This window comes from Antechinus flavipes, chromosome 2 (genome assembly GCF_016432865.1).
Source record: "Antechinus flavipes isolate AdamAnt ecotype Samford, QLD, Australia chromosome 2, AdamAnt_v2, whole genome shotgun sequence".
NCBI lineage: Eukaryota > Metazoa > Chordata > Mammalia > Dasyuromorphia > Dasyuridae > Antechinus > Antechinus flavipes.
Window position 1 is genome coordinate 23,022,273 of NC_067399.1, and position 25,958 is coordinate 23,048,230.

The 25,958-nt window shown below is 47.6% G+C and overlaps 1 protein-coding gene across 2 annotated transcripts in view; it reads left to right on the forward strand.

Moving 5' to 3' along the window:
* PAIP2B (poly(A) binding protein interacting protein 2B) overlaps positions 1 to 25,655 on the forward strand; it is a 58,929-nt gene extending 33,274 nt beyond the window's left edge. Inside the window, exons 1-4 of one of the 2 annotated variants that reach the window (XM_051974312.1) lie at positions 1,899 to 2,157; positions 9,535 to 9,686; positions 21,184 to 21,360; positions 22,188 to 25,655. In XM_051974312.1, the coding sequence (XP_051830272.1) occupies positions 9,546 to 9,686; positions 21,184 to 21,360; positions 22,188 to 22,244 (375 nt within the window). In that variant the 5' untranslated portion in view covers positions 1,899 to 2,157; positions 9,535 to 9,545 and the 3' untranslated portion in view covers positions 22,245 to 25,655. Of the gene's footprint in view, positions 1 to 1,898; positions 2,158 to 9,534; positions 9,687 to 21,183; positions 21,361 to 22,187 lie in introns of those variants that run through there. The other variant, XM_051974311.1, reaches the window with a different exon arrangement.
* The last annotated feature ends 303 nt before the right edge of the window (positions 25,656 to 25,958 follow it).

Sequence of the window (25,958 nt, forward strand, 5' to 3'; positions counted from 1 at the left end):
ACACTTTGCAAACCTTAAAGCTCTCTAGATGTTGGATGTAATTATTATTCATTGATAGGTAGTCTGAGTAACTTTATTTTCTAGATGCCTTTTTGAAGTCTCCAAAATAGTTTCTTATTGAGCAGAAACCAAACATTACAAATTTCTGTAAATGAAGAGGCATAAAGTCAGATTGTGCCCTGAAATAGTCAGTTCATCCCAATGTTCACCTCATGGGAACTCAGTATTTTTCCAATTTCCTCCAAATGTAGTCTCATGATTGGTTTCTTATATTCTTGTCTCATTCCTCAGACAATAGGATGATTTGTTCCTCTTCTCATCTCGCAAAAAGAATTGATTGATTTCTCTGGCAAAGGCAGATGTTTCAGAGAATTAAGCTTTAGTTCGCTGTGAATGTTCTCCACTTCGGTAGAGAAAAATCAGCTTGCTCTTTGTTATATCTGCCAAGTGCTTTTCAAGGAGGGGAATACTGTAGCTCGCCCTTTCAGCAAGATTGGGGTTGTGGCTGTGACACGGTGTGTTCAGTGTGGCCCCTTTCATCACCAGTCTTTGCTAGTTCTGCTTTGAGGGTATCCTCTGGCCTGGGTGGCAGGAGGTTGGCAGTGGCAATGGGCTCGCCAGCTGCATTGGAGACACTACAATTAATGGGCAGAAAGAGGGAGTGGGCTTGTGCAACATCCAGAGGAGTGTCCCATGCTTTGTCAGGAGGCCACAGTGAGAGATTTCATATCAGGTGGCCTGTTTTAACGTCTGTCCGTTGTGACATAAGCAGAAACCTCTTTTCCCCCTTCCTTTAGCAACCTGTGCGGTTTTCATGCTCCACTTATGGGTTGGAAGATGACACAAATTCTTAAGGGGGCACCTAGATGATGGAGCATGGATTTGGAGCTGGGTGGGACCTTGGAGTCCCTCCCTCCAGGTGAGGTATTTGTTGCAGGTTTGCCTCCATAGAGAATGGGATTTTTTTTGCCACATGGGTTAGGATATTTGCCTACCACAGCAGGAATGGGCATTTTTGGGGAGTGGACAACTACTAGCCTTGGAGCCAAGGCCTTGGTTGAGTTCTGATTTCCTCTTTGCCCAGCTGTTGGGCCTTGGACAAACCCCATTTTCTCTCTGTACAATATGGTTATAAGATCAAGAAGGCAGAACTGGAAGGCCTCAGAGACAATCTGGCCCAGCTCCTTCATGGGGCAGAGGAAACAGAAGCTGAGGACAGCCCCTTTCCTTTCTTTTCTCTCTGAAATCACCCCCTCCCACATCGAACCCACTTTCTCCCTGTTGGTCTTCCCTTATCTGTTGGATGTTTCACGGTTGTTTCTAGACTGCTCCTTCCTCCCCCAGCCTCAGAAAACCTGCTTGAGGTACCCATCTCTGCTGGGAATCCCTTTCTCTCACCTTCAGAAGACCACCTAGGGTGGGAGCCTGAATCTTTCCTTCTGACCTCGTCACTCAAGTGGCCTTGGAGGAGCCTCGTGCTTCTTGACCCCCGCAGCCTCTGACACTTCCTTTACTCAGTCCTCTGGGGCTGGTGGGCGCTCCCTCGGGTTGGAGCCTTACCCTCGCAGGGCACAGTGGCGTCACTGCACGCCCCTGTGGCCCACTGACCTCGGACTTCTCCAGCAGGCCCTGGGGCCTTGCCTCGGCCCGTTCCCAGGCAGGCGCTCTTCAGTGTTAGTGTGTCCTGTGTGTCTTGTTGGAGCTCCCGTCTCTGGCCTTTCCTCGTGTCCCGGGCCGGCCCAGAGCGGGTGCTCTGTCACCCAGGGATGCGGCAGCGGGATGCAAACAGTGTCCCCGCGCCCTAGAGATTCCATGTAAAGGTCACACGGCTCGGAGAGATGGAGCCCTTGGTCCCTGGGCAGAGAGTGACAGTCAGACACCAGCTCCCAGACCCTGGGGGGAGAACTTCCCCAGAGGAGGCCGGTGCCCAGGGGAAGCCCGGAATCCTCATCCACCGCCCAGCCTCGCCTGGGACCTGGGGAAGGTCACCTCCCTTAATACTGGCCCTGCCTCCTCCCCAGCGGCGGGATCGGATGAGAGCGTGTCTAAAGACTTTGTCTTTGCTTGTGCCATCTGTTCAGACCAGCTGCTCTTTCCCATCTCCGCCTCCCTCCCAGGCCAGTGAGAGCTGAGCCACGGACCCCCGACCAGCTAACCGTGAGTGTTTCCGATGGCCTTGGAGGAAGGGAGAACGCTGCACTGACTCACTGGGGGAGCCTCGGGGAAGGTGAAGCTTGAGTTAGGTCATGTTCGAAGTCACGCCAGGAGCTGCATGGATGGGCTGGTGTGAGGGGAGAAGCGGGCAGAGCGTGACCGGGGCCGGGCGGAGAGAGACTGATGCGGTTTGAACTGGAGAGGATCGGAAAGTAAGGGTGCGAGGCAAGTGCTGGCCAGCGAGAGGGTTTTGGCAAGCCAGGTGGACTTTGGATGTGGTCAGCCATTGTAGGTCTGGGGACATGATTAAAATCACTGATTTAACAAAATTAATCCAGGGTGATCTATTTGAAGTTGAAAGGGGCCTTGAAGGTGATCAAGTCCCATTTTTCAGATCTGGAAATTGAGGCTGAGTGAGGTCACCCGGCCAGTAAGTTCCCAGGTCACACAGTGTCTGAACCAGTGCCTTCCTGATGCCTAACCCAGGTTTCTTCTCCAACAAGTTGTCTCTCCTAAACAGGAAGAAGCAAGGAAGGCAACTTGTGATCTCAGGGATAAAGCAAGGAAGGCTTGAACTAAGGTGGCAACAATGGGCTGGAAAGGAAAGAGTGAATCTGAGCTGGGGAAACTGCTGCAGTCTGGGATTAGTTCTGGAGAGTTTTGTGCTCAGAGGAGAGGGCAGTCATGGGATTGTGATAGTGAGTTTTTCAAAAGTATCAATAAGATGTTCAGCCTTTTAAAATTCATAGCTGATTCCCAGATTGTGAGCTCTGTTAGGGGAAGGAACACATCTTATTTATCTTTGTATTTCCCCCTTCTTGTAATCAATTTTAATGTCTACAGACAATTATGTCTACAGTTTAAAAGCATAACGTTACCTGTTTTATTGAACTTTCACTTATTTTGTTAGATATTTCCCAGTGACAGTTTAAAATGGTTTGGCGGCTTTGGGCCATGTTGTTGGCTCAGCCACATTAGACAGGATTCTCTGATCCGTACTGGCTGGGTGACCCTGAGTCAGTCTCTGAGGCTCCTTACCCGCTCAGCCCATCCTCCAGCCAGTTGCCAAAGCTCTGACCTAGTCACCGCCCATCCCTCCACTCTAGATTCAGGAGAAGATCTTTGGTTTTCCCAGCCTGGCCCCTCTCCCCCTTCCCATCCTCTTCTATCTTAGCCCATCCACATGTTCTAACACTGGGCCCTGACCCCATGCTTGGTTCACACCGGATCCATTTCCTTTCCCTGCTGCCCTCATCCCCTTCTCACAACTTTGCTCCTTCCAGACTTGGCGTAAATTCCAGCCGGATGGCTTTTCCGCCTGTGCTTCCCCCTCCCCCCCCAAAGTATATCTAGATAGATATTAATGTCTACCAATGGGCTGATAGACGGACGTCTTACATGCAAATAGTCCTTTGCACGTTTCCCCTGTTATTGAGAGGCCCATGAAAGGCAGAGACCGCTGCCGTCTTTCCCAGTGCCCCGTGCTCAGCACAGTGCTGAGCTCATCGTAAAGCCCGACCCAGTCAACTCCATGACTTCCTGTGGTCTCTCAACCACGTATAGACTCCTTTGTTTGGCTTTAAGTCTAGTTTTCCAGCCCTTTGGACATTATTGCACTTCCTGCACTCCTCAGTCTGGCCAAGTCGATCCTATCTGTGCCCCTTGGTGGATCCCCATCCTTCATGCCCACTTTCAAGGCAGTCAGCGCCTTTTCCCCAACTACCTAACATTTAAGTGCTTGTATATATGTGCGGTTTTTCACTTTATGTTGATGCTCTGTATCTGTGTGTGTATTTTTATGGGGTGTGTGGGATGTTCAGGGGAGACTGGCTCCTTTGGGCAAGGGCTGTCGAACCCTCTTCAGGGGCACTCATCCACCTTCTTCCCTGACGTCCCTGTGCATCCCAGAAGTGTAGCAAGCACAGCAGCCACACCTCAGAGAGCCACTCGGCAAAGGCACTAAGCCAGGTGGAGGGTAACCAGCAGGCTGCAGGGCTGGGGGCAGTGAGAACAGTTTATTCCACTGGCCATGAAGGGGGCTGAGACAGACTCTGGGGAGGACACTGAAGACCAGGGCACCCCTGAATCCTCCAGACTTTGGTCCTGCCTCTAGAGTGTGACGACTGCGAGAGAGAGGCCGACGACCTTGTGCAGCTCTGCCTCTCTGCAGTCCAATTCACGCGGGAGTCGAGTGTGGGATGCCATTGATCCTCCGTGATAACAAAGGACCACCACCAACGCATGTGTCTGTACTTGTTGTTTCCCCTTTTCTCGCAAGGAGAGATTGTTTCGTTCTTCGTACTTCCACCTCCAGGCCTGTCCTAAGCACTTAAATCGATGCTTTGATTAATGACCAAGCTTGACTCTACAGAAAATTCATCTCTTTCTCTTCCCAGAAGGATAAAACTCTTCAGAAACTCTCTCACTTGGTATTTGTTGGTCTGCTGAACTGTCTGGTTCCTCCTTCCTTTATTCCTTGTTACAAAGGATAGTTTAAAATGTTGGGTCAGGAAGAAGGGAAGCAATGAGAGTGATCTAAAAACAAAAGATAAAACAATTACTATTGGGGGCAGCTAGGTGAGGCAGTGGATAGAGCACAGCCCTGAAATCAGGAGGACCTGAGTTCAAATGTGACCTCAGACACTTATCATTTCCTAGCTGTGTGACCCTGGGCAAGTCACTTAACCCCAATTGCCTCAGCAAAAAAAAAAAAAAGAAGAAGAAGAAGAAGAAGAAGAAGGAGAAAATTACTAGTAATAATATTCTTTTGGCTGTGTTCTCCACACACATGTTAAGGGGTGCCACTTATGTCCTATGTAGGTAGATCACAAGAGAGAGTGCCATGCGGTTAAAAGGTGGCCTAGTTATGAATCCCTGCTTCACCACTTGTGGTGCAACTGTAATAGGACAAATTTTTTGGAGAAAGATAGTTTAGACTGGATGTATAGATGTAGGAATCATTTGTGGAAACTCATTGGATCTAAGGCGATCCCCAAATGAGATGGCAGCGGGGAGAAGAGAAGAGGGCCTCTGACAGAGGCTGGTTAAAGAGGAATGATCTGGAGGAAAATGTGTCCATGACTCAGGAGGCTTGGTCAGAGCAGAGGAGAACCAGGAGGGAGCAGCACCCCAAAACCTCAGGAAGAAAGTGAGCTCGGGAAGGATGGAAATTGGGAACGGGCAATGCCGATTCAGAGCTAATGAGTGGGGAAGAATGGCCTTAGTAGGATGGGACGGCCAAAGCCGGGTGGTAGAGAGTCAAAAAGATCTGAGGAGGCTTAGTGTTTGTCACCAGCATCCAGTCTCACCAGCTCATCTGAGCCAGGGAATGTTTAACCATAGGAACCATAGTCCTGTTCCTCTGTGGCTTTCTCCGCTGGCTGGTGGCGCAGGGGTCTCTCTGTTTGAGTCTGACACCATTGGTCTTGATACCTTTCTTAAAGAACTTAGCCAAGGGGCAGAAAGCATTGATCTGGTTAGGCTACTTCAAGATGGACAGGAACTGGGCAGGTTTGTGGGCAGCAGAGAAGGAGCGAGGAGGGAGGATGTGCTGGGTTTGGTAGAAAGCGGCTTTCTTAGGAGATGGGGAAGAGGGAACACATTCCAGACATGAGGGTTCTCTTGTGCCAGGAGAGGAGGGATCTCCTGGTCTATCTGAGGAGCAGTTGGCTGGGCACTTGGATGGAGAAGGTCCATGGAACCAAAGTGGGCAAGTTTAAATTGTGGGCAAGCACTTCATCTTCTGTTCTCTGGTAATGGAGAACAGTGCCTTGGTGAGACTTGTTTCAAGAATATCAGTTTGTGGAGGATGGGTTGGAGAGTGGGGGAGACCAGTAGGATACTCTTGCAGTCTCCAGATGAGAGTGAATGAGGACCTAAAGCAGGCAGAGTCTGTGAGGGGAGAAAGTGGGGTGTGTATTAGAAATAGGACTTCATCAGATATAGGAAATTCAAGTGTGTGTGTGTGTGTGTGTGTGTGTGTGTGTGTGTGCGCACGCACGCGCGCACATGCACATGTGAGTTCACAGCATTGTCCATTGCAAGGTTGTATTTGTGGTGCTTATTGTTGGGGTTCAAAGGAGACCCCAGAAAGGTTGGGTTCCACACTGGTGATGTGAGGTGTCTCAAAAGAATTTGCAGGCTTGGGTTCGTGTCCAAGTCAAGGGACAAAGTTTCTTGGAATTGTAACCCCCAATTAGAATTTGGAGCGAGCTAAGCTCCCAAAGCAAAGAACCAGGAACAGAGACAAATTTATAGGAAAAAGTAAGAGACCAGGGGCTTCATGTCACAATTACTCTAATGGATTTGAGGAGTGATCTGGTATGTTCCTCATTACTGGCTCAGAAATTTTGTCATTGCCGACCACGTTTGTGGTCAGCCACCTGACTTTGGAGTTATTGCCACATCTCCCCTAGAAGCTGCACCCCACCACTTACCAGGTACAGATATCCAGCAGGGAACGGGTATTGCAGAATCAGAGTTGGGAGGAGGAATTAGGTCTGGATATCTGGGTTTGGAAGTTTCTGCATAAAACTGATCAAAAAAAAAAAAAAAAAGCTCCCTGGGAGCTGGTGAGATCGCTGAGGTGGGTGGTGTGTGTAAACAGGAGAGAAGGGGGGCTTAAGGAGAGACCCTTAACTAGAACCTGGGACACTCCAAGAAAGGAGACTGAGGAGAGATTAGATTAGACGGGCAGGGAGGAAAGACACAAGGTGGTCTCGGCCTGTGTGGAAGCCAAGGGGTCCAGGACCAGCATTTGTGTGGTCAAATTCTGTGGAAATGGTCATGGGACTGAGCACTGGTAACTGTGGAGAACAGTTGGAGGCTTAGTAAGCGTGAGGCTGAGAAATGGGGGCTTGGGAGAGAGAAGAAGGGCCAACGCAAATGGCTGCATTTAAGGAGAAGGGTAAGGGACGTGCTGATAAATTGTAGGAAAAGAGCCGGCCCATGAGGACAGCATGGAGCTGCAGAGACAGACGGCACCAGGCCAGGGACTTTAAGCCTTGGCGCCTCCAGAGCCTATTACTACTGTCACGACTTAGCAGAGCTATGCATGAAGAAAACCAGGTTTTGGGATTAGGATTTGAGGGTATCTGGGCAACAAATTGGACCCAGGACCAAACCAGAAGAGAAGGAGGAGAGGGAACTGGATTGCTTTTAGGAGACTGAAGCTCTATAACAATTCCAGATTTTTCAGTGGAAACAAAAGACCATCTTCCTTCCTCTCTGCGATCTCCCCTTGTTTTTTTGTGAAGCATGAGCTGAATAAATATGTGTACGTGCACATATGGTGGCTCCATTTCATTTTGGTGATTGTGGGGGAACATGCACAACCTGCTTTCCCCACGCAGCAATACGGTGTTTCCAGAAGTTTTTACTGAATGGTAATTCCCCTTGCTGGTGTTGCCTACACCTGTTTTTCTACCCAGCACCTAATGGCTTTTGGTTTAATGCTTTTTGGTACATTTTTGTCTAAACAGAGCTGACCTCTTTTTGCTCAGTTCTTTTTCATAATCTTTATGATCACCAAATTACATAATCCCTCATTGCCTCACGTCTGGGCTGTTGCAGTAAGTAGTTCCTTGGAGGTCTGCCACTCTCAGGTCTCTCCCCCCACTCCAGTTCATCCTCCAGCCCCTGAGTTGAGGAAAGTCTGATCATCCCACTTCCCTCTCTGGCAGCTCGCTGTTGTTTCCAGGAGAAGTTCAAAATGCTCAGCTTGCCTTTTGGAGTTCTCCATCTACCTCAGGGCTGCATCTCTCTGGGGACGCTGGCCTCCCATCTGGGTCATGTAGAAGATACTCTGGCTCTTGCCATCCGGCACCCCCTGTGCCTCCTTACCTCCTTGGCTTTGTAAGTTCCATCCCCTAGGAAAACCCCATCTCTGGCTGGAAATCTTTCTTCCCTCCCCTTAATTCCAGTGCTTTCCCCAGTGGGACATTAGCCATCTCCTATTTACTTTGCACCTAATTTGCTTTGGATCTGCTTGTATTGCCAACATCTTGAGTGCTGGGACTGTCTTTTACCTCTTGAGTCAGTGTGTGATGGCTTAATGAATATTAATTGTTGAGTTGATAATATCCTTCTAGCAGCTTTGTGGCTCCTAGAGGCCCAGGCCTAGAATCAGGAGGAATCCTCTTCCTGAGTTCAGAACCAGCCTCAGACTTACTAGCTGTGTGACTCTGGGCAAGTCACTTAGTCCTGTTTGCCTCAGTTTCTTTATATGTAAAATGAGCTGAAGAAGGAAATGTCAAATTATTCCAGTAGCTTTGCCAAGAAAATCCCAAAAGGCATCACAAAGAGTTGGATATAATTAAAGCAGAAATAAAGCAGGATATAATTAAAGTATTACTGTTCAGTATACTTGCCTAAGGATCCTTGTGTTTGTGTTGTAACTGTCAACCAGAATTTCTCTGATAATCCTAGGAGTCTTAGACCTACAAAAAGGACCATAGCACTCAGTCATCTAGCTCATGCCCCTTAACTTATAGTAAAGATGAAAAAACTGAGGCAGAAGGGAAAGCTCCCTGCTCCATATCAGATTGGAGAGTAAATGCCTGGGCCAGGAGCACCAGGAAGTGCTGAAACCACATGCTAGGCTCCTTGGAAAGATGACAGGAAAATCTGGTGAATGTTGGAGGCGATGTGGGAAAACTGATATTAATGCATTGTTGGTGGAGTTGTGAACTCAGCCATTCTGAGGAGCAATTTGGAACTGTGCCCAAAGGGCTATGAAACTTTGATCCAGTTGTGTCATTACTGGATCTGTATTCCAAAGAAATCATAAAAGAGGGAAAAGGATCCATATGTGCAAAAATGTTTGTAGCACCTCTTTTTGTAGTGGAAAGAAATTGGATTGGATGTAGTGGGAAGGATTGGATGCCCATTATCTGGGGAATGACTAAATAAGTTATGGTATATGAATATAATGGAATATTATTGTTTTGTAATGAATGATGAGCAGGCTGCTTTCCAAAAAACCTGGAAAAGCTTAACACAAAATGATGGTGAGTGAAGCAGGCAGAACCAGGACAACGTTGTATACAGTAACAACAAGGTTATGGGATGGTCAAAGTGATGGACTTGGCTCTTCTCAACAGTGTGGTGATTCAAGACAATTTCAGTAGACTTGGGTAGAAAAATGCCATCTGCATCTAGATAAAAAAACTGTGGATATCAATTGAAGCATAGTATTTTCACTTTTTTTTTCTTTCTTGTGGTTTTTTCCCTTTTGGTCTGATTTATCTTGTACCACATGACTAATGTGGAAATATGTTTAAAATGATTATACGTGTATAGCTTATATCAAATCGATATGGGAGATTGAATATGGAGTCACATTGTTACCACCTTGTTCATACTTTCCTTTCCTTTGTTCAGATTCTTTCAGGATGAATGGGTCCAATGTTGCCAACACAACAGCCAATGCAAAATCCAAAGAGGACCAGGTGGTGAATGGGCGTGATGAGAAGGAAAGCAACCCCTTTGCAGAGTACATGTGGATGGAGAACGAAGAAGACTTCAATAGACAGGTAAGGTGTGAGTGCTGCACTGTGTTTAGTTTTCAGAGCCTTTCTTCTCCCCCAGGGCCTCTCTCTGTTCTCCATCTCAGCTCTCTCTCCCTTCTCATTCACCTTGTGGCTTCTCTTGCCATGCTACTTAATACTGATGCCTTCCCTCTGCTGATTATCTCTGATTTATCCTGCATACATCTTGTTTGTTATTTATTTTGTTGGGTTTTTTTCATAAAACCAACTCTTTGTTTTGTTTATTAATTTAATAGTTTTCTTATTTTCAGTTTTATTAATCTCTTTTATTTTAAGAATTTCAAATTTGATATTTAACTGAGGTTTTAAAATTTGTTCTTTTTCTAGCTTTTAAAATTGTATTCTCAGTTCGTTGATCATCTCTTTTGTCTATTTTATTCATGTAAGCATCTAGAGAGATAGTTTCCCTCTAAGAACTGCTTTGACTGCATCCCCAAAATTTTGGTATATTGTCTCATTGTCATTCTCTTGAATGAAATTATTATTTCTATGATTTGTTGTTTCATCCATTCATTCTTTAGGATTAGATGATTTAGTTTCCAATTAATTTTTGGTCTATTTTCCCTTGGCCTTTTATTGCATGTAATTTTTGTTGCATCGTGATCTGAAAAAAATGCTTACTACTTCTGCCTTTCTGCATTTGATTTTGAGGTTTTGATGCAGTTTTTTGGTAGGTTCCATGTACTGCTGAGAAAAAAGTATAATCCTTTCTGTTTCCATTCAATTTTTTCCAAAGGTCTATCTTACCTTACTTTTCTAAAATTCTATTTAGATCCTTAATTTCTTTCTTGTTTATTTTGTTGTTCAGTTTATCTAATTCTGATAGAAGGAGATGGAGATCCCCCACTAGTATAGTCTTGCTGTCTATTTCTTCTTGCAACTCTCTTCTAGGAATTTGGATGCTATATATACCTCTTGGTGTATATATGTTTAGTATTGATATTACTTCATTATATATGGTACTCTTTAGCAAGATGTAGCTTCCTTCCTTATCTCTTTTAATTAGGTCAGTTTTTGTTTTTGCTTCATCTGAGATCAGGGTCACTACCCCTGCTTTTTTTTTTTTTTACTTCAGTTGAAATGTAATAGATTCTGTTTTAGTCTTTTATCTTTACTCTGTAATGTATCTCTCTGCTTCACGTGTGTTTCTTGTAAACAGCATATGGTAGGATTCTGGCTTTTAATCCAATCTGATGTCTGCTTCCATTTTATGGGAAAATTCATCCCATTCATTCACAGTTAAAATGACTGATTCTGCATTTCCCACCATTCTATTTTCTCCAAGTTATACTTTTCTCTTTCCTTTCCCCCTTTCCCTCCTCACCAGTGTTTTGCTTCTGAACACCGTCTCCCTCAATCTTCCCTCCCTTTTGTCAAACTCTGCCCCTTTCCTTTTCCCTTTCCCTCCTACTCCCTATCAAATTAAATGTCTGATATTCCCTCTTTCAGCCAAATCCATCGAGATTAAGATTCAAACAGTGCTCATCCCTCTCCCTTCTTTCCCTCCACTGCAATAGGTCTTTTTTTTGCCTCTTCACTTGATGTAATTTACCCCATTTTACCTTCTTTTCCTTTTCTTCTGATACAATCTCCTTTTTACCCCTAGTTTCTTTTTGATATCACATTAACGTCAACTTTTACCTACACCTTCAATACCCCTAACAAAGATACGGTTCTCAAGAATTACACATATAATTTTCTCATTTGGGATGTAAACATTTTAACCTTTAAAAAAGTTTTTTTTCTTCCATTTTTACCTTCTTATGCTTCTCTTGAGTTCTATATTTAAAGATCAAAAATCTCCTTTTTCATTGAATGTCCTTTTTCTCTGAAAGATAATGCTTCAGTCTAAGCTCCTTTGCCCTCTGGAATATCATGTTCCAGGCCTTTCCATCCTTGCACTCACTCATCCATAACTTGCACTCACTCTTTGTACCCACTAAGCTGCCTTCTCTCTGCTCCATGTTTTCCCTTTGGAATCTATTAGTGGTACTGACCAGAGAAACGTGCCTAGGAGGGACAATCCTTACAGGCCAAAGGGAAATGAGGGTTTGAGAGGGAGGGATTGCCTTTGCAGAGAAAGGATGATAGGGAGATGTACAGATGGCTGGGAGTGGGCAAGAGACTTTCCTGGCCTTTTTACTGCATTTTTAGATGTTAGGCTTTTCTGAGACACACTGGAGTCTAAAGACAAAAATTGTTTATATAGGGTTTTCATTGTAACCCTAAGCCTGCTCTTATTTATGAGTTTGGTTGGAATTTTGATCACTTCCAACTTCCTGAATTTGGTTTGGGCCCAAGGGAGTCCATCTCTCTTTGTGTCCCTACGTCCCCTCTGGGAACAAAACCATAAAATGTGAATTTTCCCAGGCCATAAGATTTTTGAGGTACCACTAGGTCTTTTGTTGACTTAGGTAGGGACCTTTATCTTGAAATATGTGGATTGTGATCTTGTGTTGTCATTCACATTTAGCCAGAAAGCCAGAAGCTAAAGGGGGGGAAGTGAGACTGAAGTATTGTGCCACATTGGCTCCTAAAAAGGAAAATTAGCCATGCCTAGAATGGTAGAGGATTTTTTTTCTCGGTGGTTTCAGAATCTGGTGAAGCTTTTATTATATACCTACACTTTATGAATATGGTCGATCTCCCCAGGTATGTGACCTTACTTTAGCAAAAATTGCCAAGAATGCAAATAGAAACAGGTAGGGAGCCTGGAGCTCTCCTTCCAAGTGTAGAGAATGCCTAACATTCCCTCTGCTGGCTCAGGGAGGAAAGTATCTTGCCCAAGATGTTTCTGGGCAAGAATGGGTTTTCAGAATCCCTTCTGGTGCCTCCCTTTTCTAATTAGGTGGTATGGCTAGGAAACTGGGCTGATCCATTCTTTGGCTAATAAAGTTCTTCTGGCCAATCAGGGGCAAAATAGCTACAGACAAAAAAATTATCTTTGGCTTTTTCATTACTGTTAATTTTTTTTTCCTTTGAAAATGTTCTGGGTAATCCTGATTGTGGCTCCTCAATATTTGAATTGTTTCTTTTTGGCTGCTTGCAATATTTTTTCTTTAATCTGATGATTCTGGAATTTAGTTACAATGTTCCTTGGAGTTTTCATTTGTGGAGCTCTTTTAGGGGTGATCAATGGATTCTTTCAATGACTATTTTACCCTCTAGTTCTAGGATATCAAGGCAGTTTTCCTTGATGATTTCTTGAAAAATGTTGTCTAGGCTCTTTTTTCAACATGTATTTATTTCAAGGAGTCCAACAATTTTTAGATTGTCTCTTCTGGATCTATTTTCCAGGTCAGTTGTTTTTCCAATGAGGTAGTTTACATTTTCATTCATTTCCATTTGTCCAATTCAAATTATTTACTGAATTATTTTCTTTAGGTAAATTTTTTATCTCCTTTTGCATTTGGCCAATTGTAGTTTTAAAGAAATTGTTTTGTTCATTGGATTTTTTTTCCCATTTTACCCTTTTTTTTTGGCTGAGGCAATTGGGATTAAGTAACTTGCCCAGGCTCACACAGCTAGGAAGTGTTAAGTATCTCAGGTCAGATTTGAACTCAGGTCTTCCTGATTTCAGGGCTGGTGCTGTCATCCATTTCACCAACTAGCTGCCCACCAATTCTAATTTTTTAAGTTGTTCTCTTTTTCCATTTCACCAATTCTATTTTTCAAGTTGTTTTTCTTTTTCTGTTTTGCCAAAGCTGTTTTTTAAAAAGTAGTCTTTTCCAGTATATTTTTTCCATTTCACCAAATATATATATATTTTTTTAAGGAGTTATTTTCTTTAGTTCTATGTTTCCTTTTTCAAACTGTCCTGCAAAGCTCTCATTTCATTTCTTCATTTTTCTCCGCTCTTTTAAAATCCTTTTGGAATTCTTCCAAGAGAGCCTTTTGAATTGGAAAGTAGTTCAAATCCCCCTTTGAGACTTCATCTGGAGGCATTTTGGCTTTAGTTTCTGACCAGGACAAAGTACCATGACTAAACAACTTCCTTCTTTACTTAGTTCACTAATCTGTGCTTTTTATGCTACTTGTGTCAAGTTTTTTACTTTTTCTGCTTCATGTAATTGAATTATAGGCAGAATGATAGCAAAATTGTCAAGGTAAATACAATATTTAATAAATACCATGTCAATTATCCGTATGGCACCAGGCTAAGCAAGTAGTTTATTCTGGAAGAAACCAACCAAGTGTCTGAATAACTTAGAATCTTCCTAGAGTGTGTAGACTTGGAGTTATTTTAACAGACTGTTTAGACTACTAGATACTTTCTATTTCTCCCTTATCCTGATTTGAATTCTAGGGCTTCAACACTGGTGACTTGCTGGGAGAGTGAAAAAATTTACAAAACTAATTCTTCTGTAAGCTTTAGTTCACAAAACAATGCACAAAACCTAAAAACCAGAATGCAAGAAATAATTCAAATTTCTTTTGACACTGAAAATATCCTACTTTTTAGAATTGCATATCACATACTTTGAGAGTTGGAAAGGACCTCAGAGACCATCTGGCCTAACCCATACACAGAAGGAATCCTCCATGCTTTGCTTTTAAAGATCTGCATGAGGGGAACCTACCTCCCTTCTAGCTAACACATTCCAGTTTTGTCCAGCCTTCATTGAGGGAAAGTTTTCTCACCCCAAAGCCAGATTGGCCCCTCTGCAATTCTGCCCATTGCTCCTGCTTACTTTTAGGCTAGGCTGGTTCTTTTTTTTTTCCCCTCAACAGTGTCTTATTTTTCCAATTGCATGTAAAGATAGTTTTCAACATTTGTTTTTGTAAGATTTTTGTAACATTTTAAGTTGCAGATTCTTTTCTCCTCCCCACTCTGCAGGACACCAAGTCAATATTATATAGGTTATATGTGTACAGTCATTTTAAACATATTCCCTTCTTAGTCATCTTGTAAAAAGAAAAATCAGAACAAAAGGAAAAACCATGAGGATGAAAAAGCAAATAAAAATTGCTTCAATCGACATTCGGTCTCCATAGTTCTCTCTCTGGACGTGGACGGCATTTTCCATCTCAAGTCTGCTGGACTTGTTGGATCCGGGTATTGCTGAGAAGAGCTAAGTCTGTCACAGTTGTTCATCAGTCTTGCTGTTAAGCGTGTACAGTGATCTCGTGCTCGGGGCACTCGGCACCATCAGTCCACCTGTTGTTCCCCGTGGGGCAGTAACACTTCATTACAGTCTCCTACCATCACTTCCTCAGCCGTCCCCAGTTGAAGAGCCCCTCAGTTTCCGTTCCTCCTACCCACCCCAAGCTCACGGCCATCCTGTCTTCTCCAAGCTCGGCCCGCATCACGCCTCCTTTCCCCACCTTAGTTGTGCCCTTTCGTGGTGTCCTTCCCCTGTGGGGACCAGAACCAGACTCAGGGCTGGGGGTCTGGGCAGGGAGAGGGCCGGAGCACTGTGGCCTCTTCTCCTGGCAGCTCTGCCCTTGGGCATTTCCTTCTCTAAGGGCCCCCTGGCTTGGGGAGCTAATAAAGCCCCTCGGGGTTTCCTGAGCACCTCCCTGGTTTATTTTGTACCCGAAGAAAAGGCCTGATATTTAGCTCTATGGAATTTCATCTTCAAGCCCAGCCCTCGGGAGCCTTGTTAACCTTCCCTCCCAGCTTTGAGTTGTCTACATGTCTGAGGAATCTGCCATCCGTGCCTGGACATGAGCCCCTGATAAACAGGAGACCTGCTGCCACATTGAGGTTAAACTGTTCATGACTTCTCTCCTTGGGAAAGCCACGGAATGAAGCTTAGTTCAGTCTCCAAATGTGATGTCAGCCTGGGGAAACAGGATCCGAGGCTGGCGGCGGCCTAAGGACCCAGGGAAGGACGTGGCGAGGGCCGCTGGATGTGATGATCCTCTCTCAAAGTCTCTTTCACTCACTCAGATAATTAACAAGAGCTGCATGGGGTTCTGGTGGCTTTTGGTGCCTCTAACACCTCGGGAAGGATTTCTTTTCTGGAAAATAGAGCTCTAAAGGCTCAGTAAGCTACTGGGGAAACAGGTGGAAAGGAAGCAGGTCTGAACCTTTGGCGGCATTGAAAACTTCTGTTTGCTGGGAGCAGCCCCTTGAGTTTTGGGGTTTCTCAGGTCTGTTACACATTGCACACGGAGGTTTGTGGCATAGCCTTTTTGGCAAATTGGGAGTGGTTCCCAGACTTGTTTGTTACATCCGGTGGGACATGGGGAAATTCAGGAGGAAGAAACCCATCTCACTTTCCTGATCTATTATCGGGCCAGTTTCTTCTTGGATGGGCCGTTCGTGTTTACCGTGCATAAGAAAACATTTCAGAGAAATCAGTGACCTCCTATTTTTAGTCAGTGAGGCTCGTCTGGTATCTAAAAGGACCGGAGTACGGTTTGTTCTTTCTTTATTCTTTCTGTAATGTTTTCTTTGGAGTTGTGGGCAGCTGGCTGGTTTGGGAGGGTGAGATGGAGGGCACAAATGCACGAAGATTTCCTTACAGCCATCCTTGCCTGGGATTATCTGTGCCCCTCGCAGTGACAGCTGCAGACAGACTCCCCTGGCTCCCGGGCTCAGAGCCCGTGCCCTGGGGATGGAGCCTGACGGGCCGGGCACAGCCCCTCCCAAAGCACCCACCCTAGGACGGTGCAGTGTCAGCTGGGCTTTCCAGCTGCGCGTGTAGCAGAGGGTCAGGGTCAGGAGGCGCTCTGAGACAGGGACATGAAGAAGGGGGAGGATGATCTGAAGACACGTAGGAAGGTTGTCTGCAGGGCTGGCGGGGTGCCATTGGTCTGGCCGGCCGACTCTGCATCTGTGCTTCCCCTGGAAGAATCAGAGCGGACTGGACGAGAGAATTCCATCTTCAGGCCCGGGAACCTGGGACTCTGCTCTCACATGGCCCAGAGAGCAGACATCAGCGCAGCGCAGGGAAAAAGCTGGGAGAGACGTGATCAGCAAGGGCAGGCTGGGGCACAGGAGATAGAGCGGCTCCAGCTGTCTCCATGGTCTGGGACTCCAGAACCTAGCCAGCTGGGAGGCTCCCCTGAGGGGTGGGCCCGCGCCACCTTACCCGTGTCACCGCACTCTGTTGCCTCCCACTCTTGGTGCTGCAGAAGCCCACAAGCTAGAAGCTTGCAGTGCCCCTCACTGAACCAAGGGAGAGAGCCCGGCATCCGCAAGGGCTGATTCTCTCTTCCCACAGGTCATTTGGACTAGAGACTGAGGCTTCTGAAATGTCCACAGTTTTGAAGTCCAATCCCTGGGAGTCAGAAAGTGAACAGTAAGGGAACACAAGGAAAACAGGTTGGAATGAACAGGGATCTCAAGAGGAAGACAATTCAGTGAAGGACTTTGTGTGTAAACAGGCCACCCAACCGGGAAAATGTTAATGAAAGGAAGGAAGATGGCCTTCAGATCAGCCAAAAGAGTTCAGACATCAATAAATAAATATTCTTACAGTGTTGGACAAAGGAAAATGAACCAACACCTGATGAAGTAGAGGACCTTCTTACCTAAAGATCATGGAACCACAGTGGAATGTTCCTAAATGGATTAAAAGAGAACTAAGAATTATAAAAGCAGAATTTATGGCCTGCAAAGCAGAGATATTTGGCAGCTTAGAAACACTTGAATCCACTGTAGCAAGAATCAAAGAAACAAAAGCGAGAATAACTGGACAGCAATGCAAATGTAGAGAAGTAAAGGACAGTCTGGAAGATGAACCAATAATGTTAAAAGAAAACAATCTTCATACGAGGGATTTGATTTTGATAGGATGTGTAGAAATCACCTAAAGATTATAGATCTCCCAGAGGAAAACGAATCAAAAAGCCTAAAAACCAGAATGCAAGAAATAATTCAAGAAAAGTGTCTGGAACTTCCGAGCACAGAAAACAAACAATTGAAAACAGATTGCCTCCAGAAAAAAAGCCAGGTGCTGCAAATGCTTTACTAAGGACTTTCCTGTGTGCCGTGCACTGTGCCTTTATGCTCGGGAACACAGATGCCCACAAAAAAGGAGTTGATGTTCTAAGGGAATGAATCATTCCAGTGTCCCTGGTGGGAGAGGCCCTTCTGAAGTGTGAGCTCTAGGGCTGCATTGACCACCTTGGAGGAAGAAGCTTCTGTGATGTGAGGGGGAAGTCCAGAAAAGTGCAGACCTTGCACACCAGGGCCTAACCTGGCCCTGTATATAGAAAGATGCATGGTCAGTCAAAGGAAGGGTTTGAAGCTTTCCTAGAAAGAAAACCAGATCCTCAAACACCCTCAGATGCCAGAAATACAGGAAGGGCAAACAGACATAGCAACAGCAGAATAATGACAGACGTTTTACATGCATGTGAAACAGGGTTGAAAGAAGTTAAATATATAAACACAGAGAAATGGGCCTGAACTGGACTAACGCTCACAACACCTACAGATGAGTTGTGTTATTGGATTTTTTTGGTGGGACTAAATTAAAAATGAATGGCACATAAAATGGGGGAGGGTAAGATGAGAGGTTAATATATAATGTACCATAATTAAGTCAAAGGTTAGCAGTAAAAGGAGAATACCTCCTATAGTTATTCAGGAACATGTGATCCTAAGAAGAATGGACAAAAAGGCATAAGAAGGGATTAAAATGCAGAGGAAAAGGAAGATATTTTAACACTCCCATGGCAGAGGAATTTCATAAAGAAAGATGGAGACCTTAAGAGTATGATTTGCAAGGATCTGGCCTCAGGAAAAGGAAATCAGAGCTCTTGGGGACTACTAATTGAGACAGTTGTTTCAGCTGAGTTAAAGGCTATCAAATAAACCCTCAGAAATCAAGAGCATTTATATTAATTGGATCCAACAGGCAATAATAGAAAGGGAAATCTCATTTCAAGTAACTACAAAACTTAATAACTATCTGGAGATCAATCTTCCAAAGCACACAAAATGCCTGCATCTATTCCATTACAAAATGTTGCTTGGAGAGAAATAAAGAGTAACTTTAATAGCTGGAAATATATTCAGTATTTGTGACTGAGCCATACTAATGTAATAAAAATGACAATACCACTCAAGTGAATTTATGGTTTCAATGCTATACCAATCAACATAGGTTATAAAACTTGATAAAATATCAATTTGGAAAAATACAATATTTAAATATGGAACTATGCCCAAAGGGCTATCAAACTGTGCATCCAGCAGTGCCTTTACTGGTATCCCAAAGATATCATAAAAAAGAGAAAAGCACCCACGTGTGCAAAGTGTGCAAAAATGTTTGTGGCAGCCCTTTTTGTAGTGGCAAAGAATTGGAAATTGAGTGCATGCTCATCAGGGGGAGAATGGCTGAATAAGTTATGGATATTATGAATATTATGGAATATTATTGTTCTATCAATCAACAATGATTTCAGAAAGGTCTGGAGAGATTTATTTGAACTGATAAGTGAAGTGAGTAAAAGCCAGAGAACATTGTACACATTAACAACAAGAATGTGTGATGGATCAACTCTGAGGTGATTCAGCCTTGTGATAGTCATGTGCATCCAGAAAGAGGACTATGGGGCCTGAATGTGGATCACAGGATGGCATTTTCACCTTTTTTGTTGTTGTTGATTGATTGCTTTTTGTTTTCTTTCTCATTTTTCCCCTTTTTGATCTGATTTTTCTTTGTGCAGCGTGATAATTGGGGAAATATGTATAGAAGAACTGTACGTGTTTAACATATATTGGATTACTTGCTCTCTAGGGGAGAAGTAATTCGGGGAAGGGAGGGAGAAAAAATTTGCAGCACAAGTTTTTACAAGGGTGAATGTTAAAAACTATCTTTGCATATATTTTGAAAATAGAAAGCTATTATTTAAAAATTGGATCATAAAATTTTTTTTAATTTAGAAAATCAAGGTAAATAATAAAAAGATATAGGGATGAAAGGGGAATAGGAGTTCCAGACCTCAAACTGTATTACAAAAAACAGTTATCAAAATCATATTGAATTGTTTAAAAAATAGAGAAGATAGATCAATGGAACAGATTAGACAAGGGAAAATTAGAAACAATTGTTATCAAAAGACTTGGTAGAATTTAGCAGTATCGGGACTAAGCCTACGCTGAGCTGCCATTGTCCACTACTTCCCTGGTTACGAGCTAATTCGGGAGTAGTGTTACAATCAATTCTCTTTTAAAGTGAGACAGGAATCCTTTAGAAATTCTATTCTTGTGAGAGGCTGGTGTACCAAGGAGGATGCACCAAATTCAGAATCAGTAATAAGCTTTATACCGTTAGTTAAGTTCTTACCTCTCCAAGGTTTGGATTGGCTGGATTTACAATCCGAGTTAGTTACAATTAGTCGATTTAGAATTCAAATTATAATTTGGTCAGATTTACCATCCTCTTCATTTGTCCATTCCATGTCAAAAGGCTTGTGCCCTGTCATAGAACCTAGACAGTCTGGACCAGTTTAAGCCTGGGGCCTTTTCTCAGGACTTTTGTTGTTTGACCAGTTCCTTGACTCTCTGGGGGATTGGTTGGAGATCTCTTACGAAGAAACTTCATCCCTCCCTTCATCCTGTTTTGACAATGTCAATAGAAGTGTAACTTCTCATACTCCTCACACGATGAAACTCAATAACCTGGTGATCATTAAACCAGTCAGGAAAGCGCTCCCTATCTGATAAAAACTAGTGGGAAAGCTAGAAATCTATCTGGCAGAAATTAAGCTTAAAAAAGTATCTTACACCATACTCCACATTTAGAACGTATGTTCTAAATGGATGTTATCTTAAAGATCAGACTGTTTTTTAAAATTAGAAGAGAAGCAGATTCTGCAGCGATGAGTAGATGTATTCTTAACTAAACAAGAGGTAGAAGCTGTTGGAAAAGATGAAATAGATAGCTTTTGATTGCATGAAAATAAAATAAAATCAATGTATTTAGGATAAGGACAATCTGAAAAGTGTTTAGATTAGGTTTCTCTAATAAGGGGCTTAATATCCAAGATTAAATCAATCTCTGTCTCTTTGTCTCTGTCTGTCTCTCTCACTTTCTCCCTCCCTCCTATACTTCTCTCTCTGTCCCTCCCCCTCTCTCTGTCTCTGTTCTCTCTCTCTCTCTATTTCTCCCCTCTTTCCCCCCTACTGAGAATAGCTTTCTAGAGGTGGCATCTGGGTTGGAGGCTGACAAGGGAGAGATCCTCAGAAGAAGAGCTGAGCCTCCGGGAGGGCCCCACTCCATGCTGAGGAGCCAGGGTCCAGGGGAGCGTTCCCTTCTGCCCCTCCCTCCTGCCCTCTGGCTTTCCCTCTGGACTGCCCTGGATCTGAAGGGTGACTGAAGAGAGTCTCCAGGGGGGAGAGCCCATTTTCTCCCCTCTTCGCCGGGTGCATCCTGGCAGCCATCCTTCTGTCCTGCCTCCCGTAATTCTGGCATCGGTTCCCTGCCCCCCATAAGCTCACCAGGGTACATCCGGAGCAGGGGTCCCCAAAGCCCCTTGTCCCCGAGGCTGCGTTCACGTTACCGCCCTCCCTCCCTGCCAGGTGGAGGAAGAACTGGAGGAGCAGGAATTCCTGGACCGCTGCTTCCAGGAGATGCTGGACGAAGAGGACCAGGACTGGTTCATCCCCTCTCGCGACCTGCCGCAAGGCCTGGGGCAGCTGCAGCAGCAGCTCAACGGACTTTCTGTCAGTGACGGTCACGGGTCAGAAGATATCTTGGTAAGAGGCTCCCCAGGGAGTGTCCCTCTGTCTCCCCGCCTGGGGGTGCAGTCACGAGATCGCCGTCCTCCCCCGGTGTGCTCCCTCCTCGCTGGCCTGAGAGCCCGCTCCTCCAGAGGCTCTGAGGCATGAAGGACTGGCGGGGGCTGGGAGAAGGCGGCCCGAGCACGTCCGCAGTCCCTTAGGTGTCCGGGTGCTTGTTTCTCATGGGGCCTTCTGAAGCCAGAAGTCAAGCCCTGAGGAGCTGGGTCTGCCGGCCGATGGGGGGGGCCCCGGCCCTCAGTCCTAGGACCCCCCAAGGAAGCTTGTTGCTCCTCCCTCATTAGCACCCAGAGCCACCTGGGCTGGCCCCCTGCCGGGCACCTGAGGCTTCAGGCCAACAGATGTGATGCTGCCGTAGTCACTTGGGACTCATCAAGGTCATTGTGGGGGCCACTGAGGTCATTGTGGGGCCCAGTGAGGTCATTGTGGGGGCCACTGAGGTCATTGTGGGGCCCAGTGAGGTCATTGTGGGGGCCCACTGAGGTCATTGGGGGGCCCCACCGAGGTCATTGTGGGGGCCCGCCAAGGTCATTGTGGGGGCCCGCCGAGGTCATTGGGGGGCCTACTGAGGTCATTGGGGGGCCCCAGTGAGGTCATTGTGGGGACCCACTGAAATCTTGCCACCCACTGAGGTCATTGTGGGGCCCAGTGAGGTCATTGTGGGGGCCTGCCGAGGTCATTGTGGGGGCCTGCCGAGGTCAGAGTGGGCACCTCCCGACAGGTGCCAGTTGGAGGAGTAAATGGCTCCCACTTCTACTTACGATCTCCTTTGCTCCTTATTTCAGAGCAAAAGTAACCTGAACCCCGATGCCAAGGAGTTTATTCCAGGAGTGAAGTACTGACTCTTCGGAAACCTTTGAGGAGGACTTGGGGGTCCCTCTTTCCAGGGACAGAAGTGCACACAGAGATGGGGCGGGGCAGGGGTGGGGGGCGGCTGGGGGAGGGGAAAGCAAGAGGGTCCAACTCGACGCTGTGAATCGAGTCTTAACGCGGGCAGTCTTCTCTACAAGCATCTGCGTATCTCTTTTGTTCTGCCAGCCCGCATTTGGGCACTCTGGATCTGTTTTCTTTTTTTCTCTGTTTTTCCTTTTTTGTTTAAACATAATTGCTCTTTTTTCCCTTTTTTGTTTGTTTTTGTGAGAGGACTGCAGCCTCTGCCTTCCCTTTCCCATAGAGGACGTTGGGATGTGGAAAGCATCTTTTTTCCAGGATTAGGGTTTAGGGAGCGCCCTTCTCATCCTGCAGCGAACTTGTCAGATTCAAGGGAGACCCGCAGAAGTCGCCCGGTCCGAGCTGGTTGGCTAGGAGGCGGGGGAGGGGACGGGGCGGGGGCTGCACCCCAGGCTTCTCTCTCCCGAGGACTCTATCCCAGGACCTCCTGAGAGCACGGACTGAGCCACCGGCTGGCAGGGACCGCTCAGCAGGAAGCCGTCAATTGGGAATTCTCTTTTCAAAACTCTCCATGGCGGGTCTGGGCCCCCGCGGTCCTGTGGTGGAGCTCTGGGGCGCCTCCTTGCGGCAGTTGCTGCTCTGCCATCTTCTCCTCCTGCGCCCTTGGGACCCCCGGTGGTACGGGGGCAGGGCCAGGGGGCCGAGGCCTGGGGCATTCCCGCGGGCGGGGCCTGCACTGTGATTTCTCACTCCTTACCTCTGTTCGCATCCCCTACTGTCTCCTGCCCTGCCGGCTTTCCTGCATAAAGGCTTGACTCCCACAGAGTGGGCGATGTCCAAAGATTTCCTTCCAGGGCTTGTTCTTGTTGGGGGAGCTTTAGGAGGCCCCTCGGTGCGGGGGGAGGGGCCCGGCGGCTCAGGCCCTGCCCGTGGGGCTCCTGGGCCTCTGTGGCGCCTCCTGCAGGCGGCCGGACCCCCTTGGGGCGCCTCCGCAGCAGCTGGGGGGCAGCGCTTTGGGGGGACGTGTGAGAACGTCGGAGCCGCTCGTGGGGGGGAACACTTCCCTAAAAGCCCTTGTTCTTGATGAGCCAGATTAGGGTCATTTCTACATCTCTCTGGACTGATTCTCTTCCCTCCACCATTGGGGGAAACAAACCCCTCTTACCTGGGAGGAGGGCCCCGTCCTTGGAGGAGGCTGCCCATGCAGAGAGGCAGCGGCCCCCCCCCTCAGCTCCGGCCCTCAGACCGCTCCCCCTTTTCTTCTCTAGCCTCAGGAGCAGTTGTGGACACTTTGGCTCTCAGGCCCCGTGGTGGGAGGGAGGACGGCGGCTTTGTCACTGCTTTGGAAGAGCCGACCCCATCCCCTTCCGGGGAGCACCAGCGGGCCCTCCTGGGGGGGCTTCGGACGTGGCTGGAGGGAAGGAGACCTTTCTCCTGCTTCCAGGGCCACAAATGGGGGTCTTGGTTTTCCGCCAGCACCACCCTCTTCCATCTCCTATTTGTTCGGCCCCAAACCCCCGGGGGCAGAGCAGCGGTGGGGGCCTGGCTTGCTGGGACACAGTGCTAAGGCCCTGCCCGCCCCTGCTCTGACCCCCCCCCCCATCTTCCGCGTCTGTCTCCGCCCGAGCGGGCAGGGCTGGGGCCTCCTCCGCGCTTTGAGGGCGCCCCCTCCCCGGGCTCAGCCCGTCGCAAGGTCACGCTTGTATTTCAGAGGCAGCTGCTCCCGTCAGGTCCGGGTGTCTTACTTGGGAGCCTGTGTCAGCACACGCAGGGGCCCGGGTTGGAGCCGGACGGGGCCTTCGGGGGCACCGAGCCCAACCTCTCCCTTCTACAGGCGGGGGGCCCAGGGGCCCGGGGGCCCCGGCTACTAAGTGTCTGCGGCTGCATTTGAACTCAGGTCTCGTGGGCTCTGGGCCCCGCCGCTTCTCCAGTTCTGGCTCCGGTTCTGGGCTAAGTGGGGTTTGATCTTAGGGTCTGTTGAATGACTAAGGTGGAATCCCTCCTGTAGAGGGTGTGTAAGATGGGGCCGGTCCCCTTGGCTCCTCGGGGCTCACAGCACCGGCTGCAGACTGCTGGTGGCCCCCGGGGGGTCCCACTGCCAGAGAGGGGCCTCTGAAAAGGAGGCTCTGGGGGGCTGCCTTAAGTTTGGGGGGCGCCTGCATCCAGAGTCCTCAAGAAATGCCCTGGTTTGAACAGCTGTTGGGAGAAGCGGGTGGAGGGGCCTTCTCCTGCCCTCAGTGGCGCCGACCTTGCCCAGAGAGCGTTAGGTGGGCATAGAGAGGGCGCAGCCCCTGCCCACTTTGCTTCTGAAGGCGGGGTGTGGGGGGAGCCCCCCAGAGGGTGGCTGAGCCAGCTCTGGGCAGCCCCCTCCCCCTGGGATGCCCAGGGGCCCGCTGCGCCCCCCGCTGTCACAGACTGGAGTTGCAGGCCCAGACCACAGCCTGGTATCTGCACATGGGCAGACACGGCTCCTTCCTTGCGCCAGGGCACGTGCGTTTTATCTCCCACCCTCCTTGCTAAGGGGCCGGATGCAGGAAGCGCTCAGCATCTTCCATTTCCTGCCGGCGCCTCCGTCGTTCTTCTTCCCGCCCCCCAGTCTGGTATCAGAGGCAGAGGGGCCCCTCCTGCGGGCGCCCGTCACTAAGCCCAGTTTGTTCCGTGCCGGGCACTTCGAGGGCGCGTTTTAGGAGCAGAAACTTTCCCGCGGCCGCCCTGACCCGGGAGTCGCAGTCGGCCTTCCAGAGGACCCAAACCCAAAGCACACCCGCGGGGGCCTCAGCAAGCGCTCGGCCCTCAGAGCCAGCCTCGTCCCAGGAGCCGCCAGGTCTGCGGCGTTTCCTCGGCGACCAATGTTGCTTCTCGTTGGACAGCCCGGACCCCCTGTGCCGGCGGCTTCCTGCATCCCATGGAGGACTAGGTTCTGGAGTATCGGGGGGACAGGGCCTGAAAGCGTCCGAGGGGAAAAATCCCCCAAACCAGCCTTCGGATGAGCGCGGTCCCCTCTCCCAGGGACCTTTGTTCGTTGGGGAGGAGGAAGGACCAGAGAGCTCTCGTGCCTTGGGGGAGGGGGTCATGGAAGGGAGCCCCCGCTTGGAGCCGCCCCCTCGTCCCTCCTGGGGCTCGGGGTGACCCGCAGACGTGGCATTTGCAGAAATAGCGACAGCACCTTGCTGACACGCAGCAGTCGGGTGAAGAGCTTCGTTCTACACTACTACTTTGGGAGAGGGAGAATAGGAGCTTAAAATGGATGTTTTTTCATAAAAATGTCAAAAAGGGAAAAAAAAAAAAGTTACCTTTTCTGAACTTTGCTATTCAAACCAAATGGCAGCTCTTGAAATTTCAATAAAGCGAGAAGGCAGTGATTGGCTGTGGTCCTCGTCCTTCCTACGGCAGCCCCTGCGGCTTTGGGGGGCCGGGGCCCCCCTTCTTCCCTCCACAGCTTTCTGCTTCCCTGGGTGAGCCGGGTGTTCCGTTTCAGCCCCCAAGGAGCCTGGTCTGAGGTGAAGGGCGCGGACTCGATTCCTGGGCCGCCGGGCCCGTCCCCATCCCCGGGCCTGGATGCCACCCTCCCTACGGTTACTTCTGGGCCCTTCCCCAGTTACCTCCCGTAGCCCCTGACGGGCAGATCTCTGTGGATGGGAAGCCTGTTCTCATCCTCTCCATCA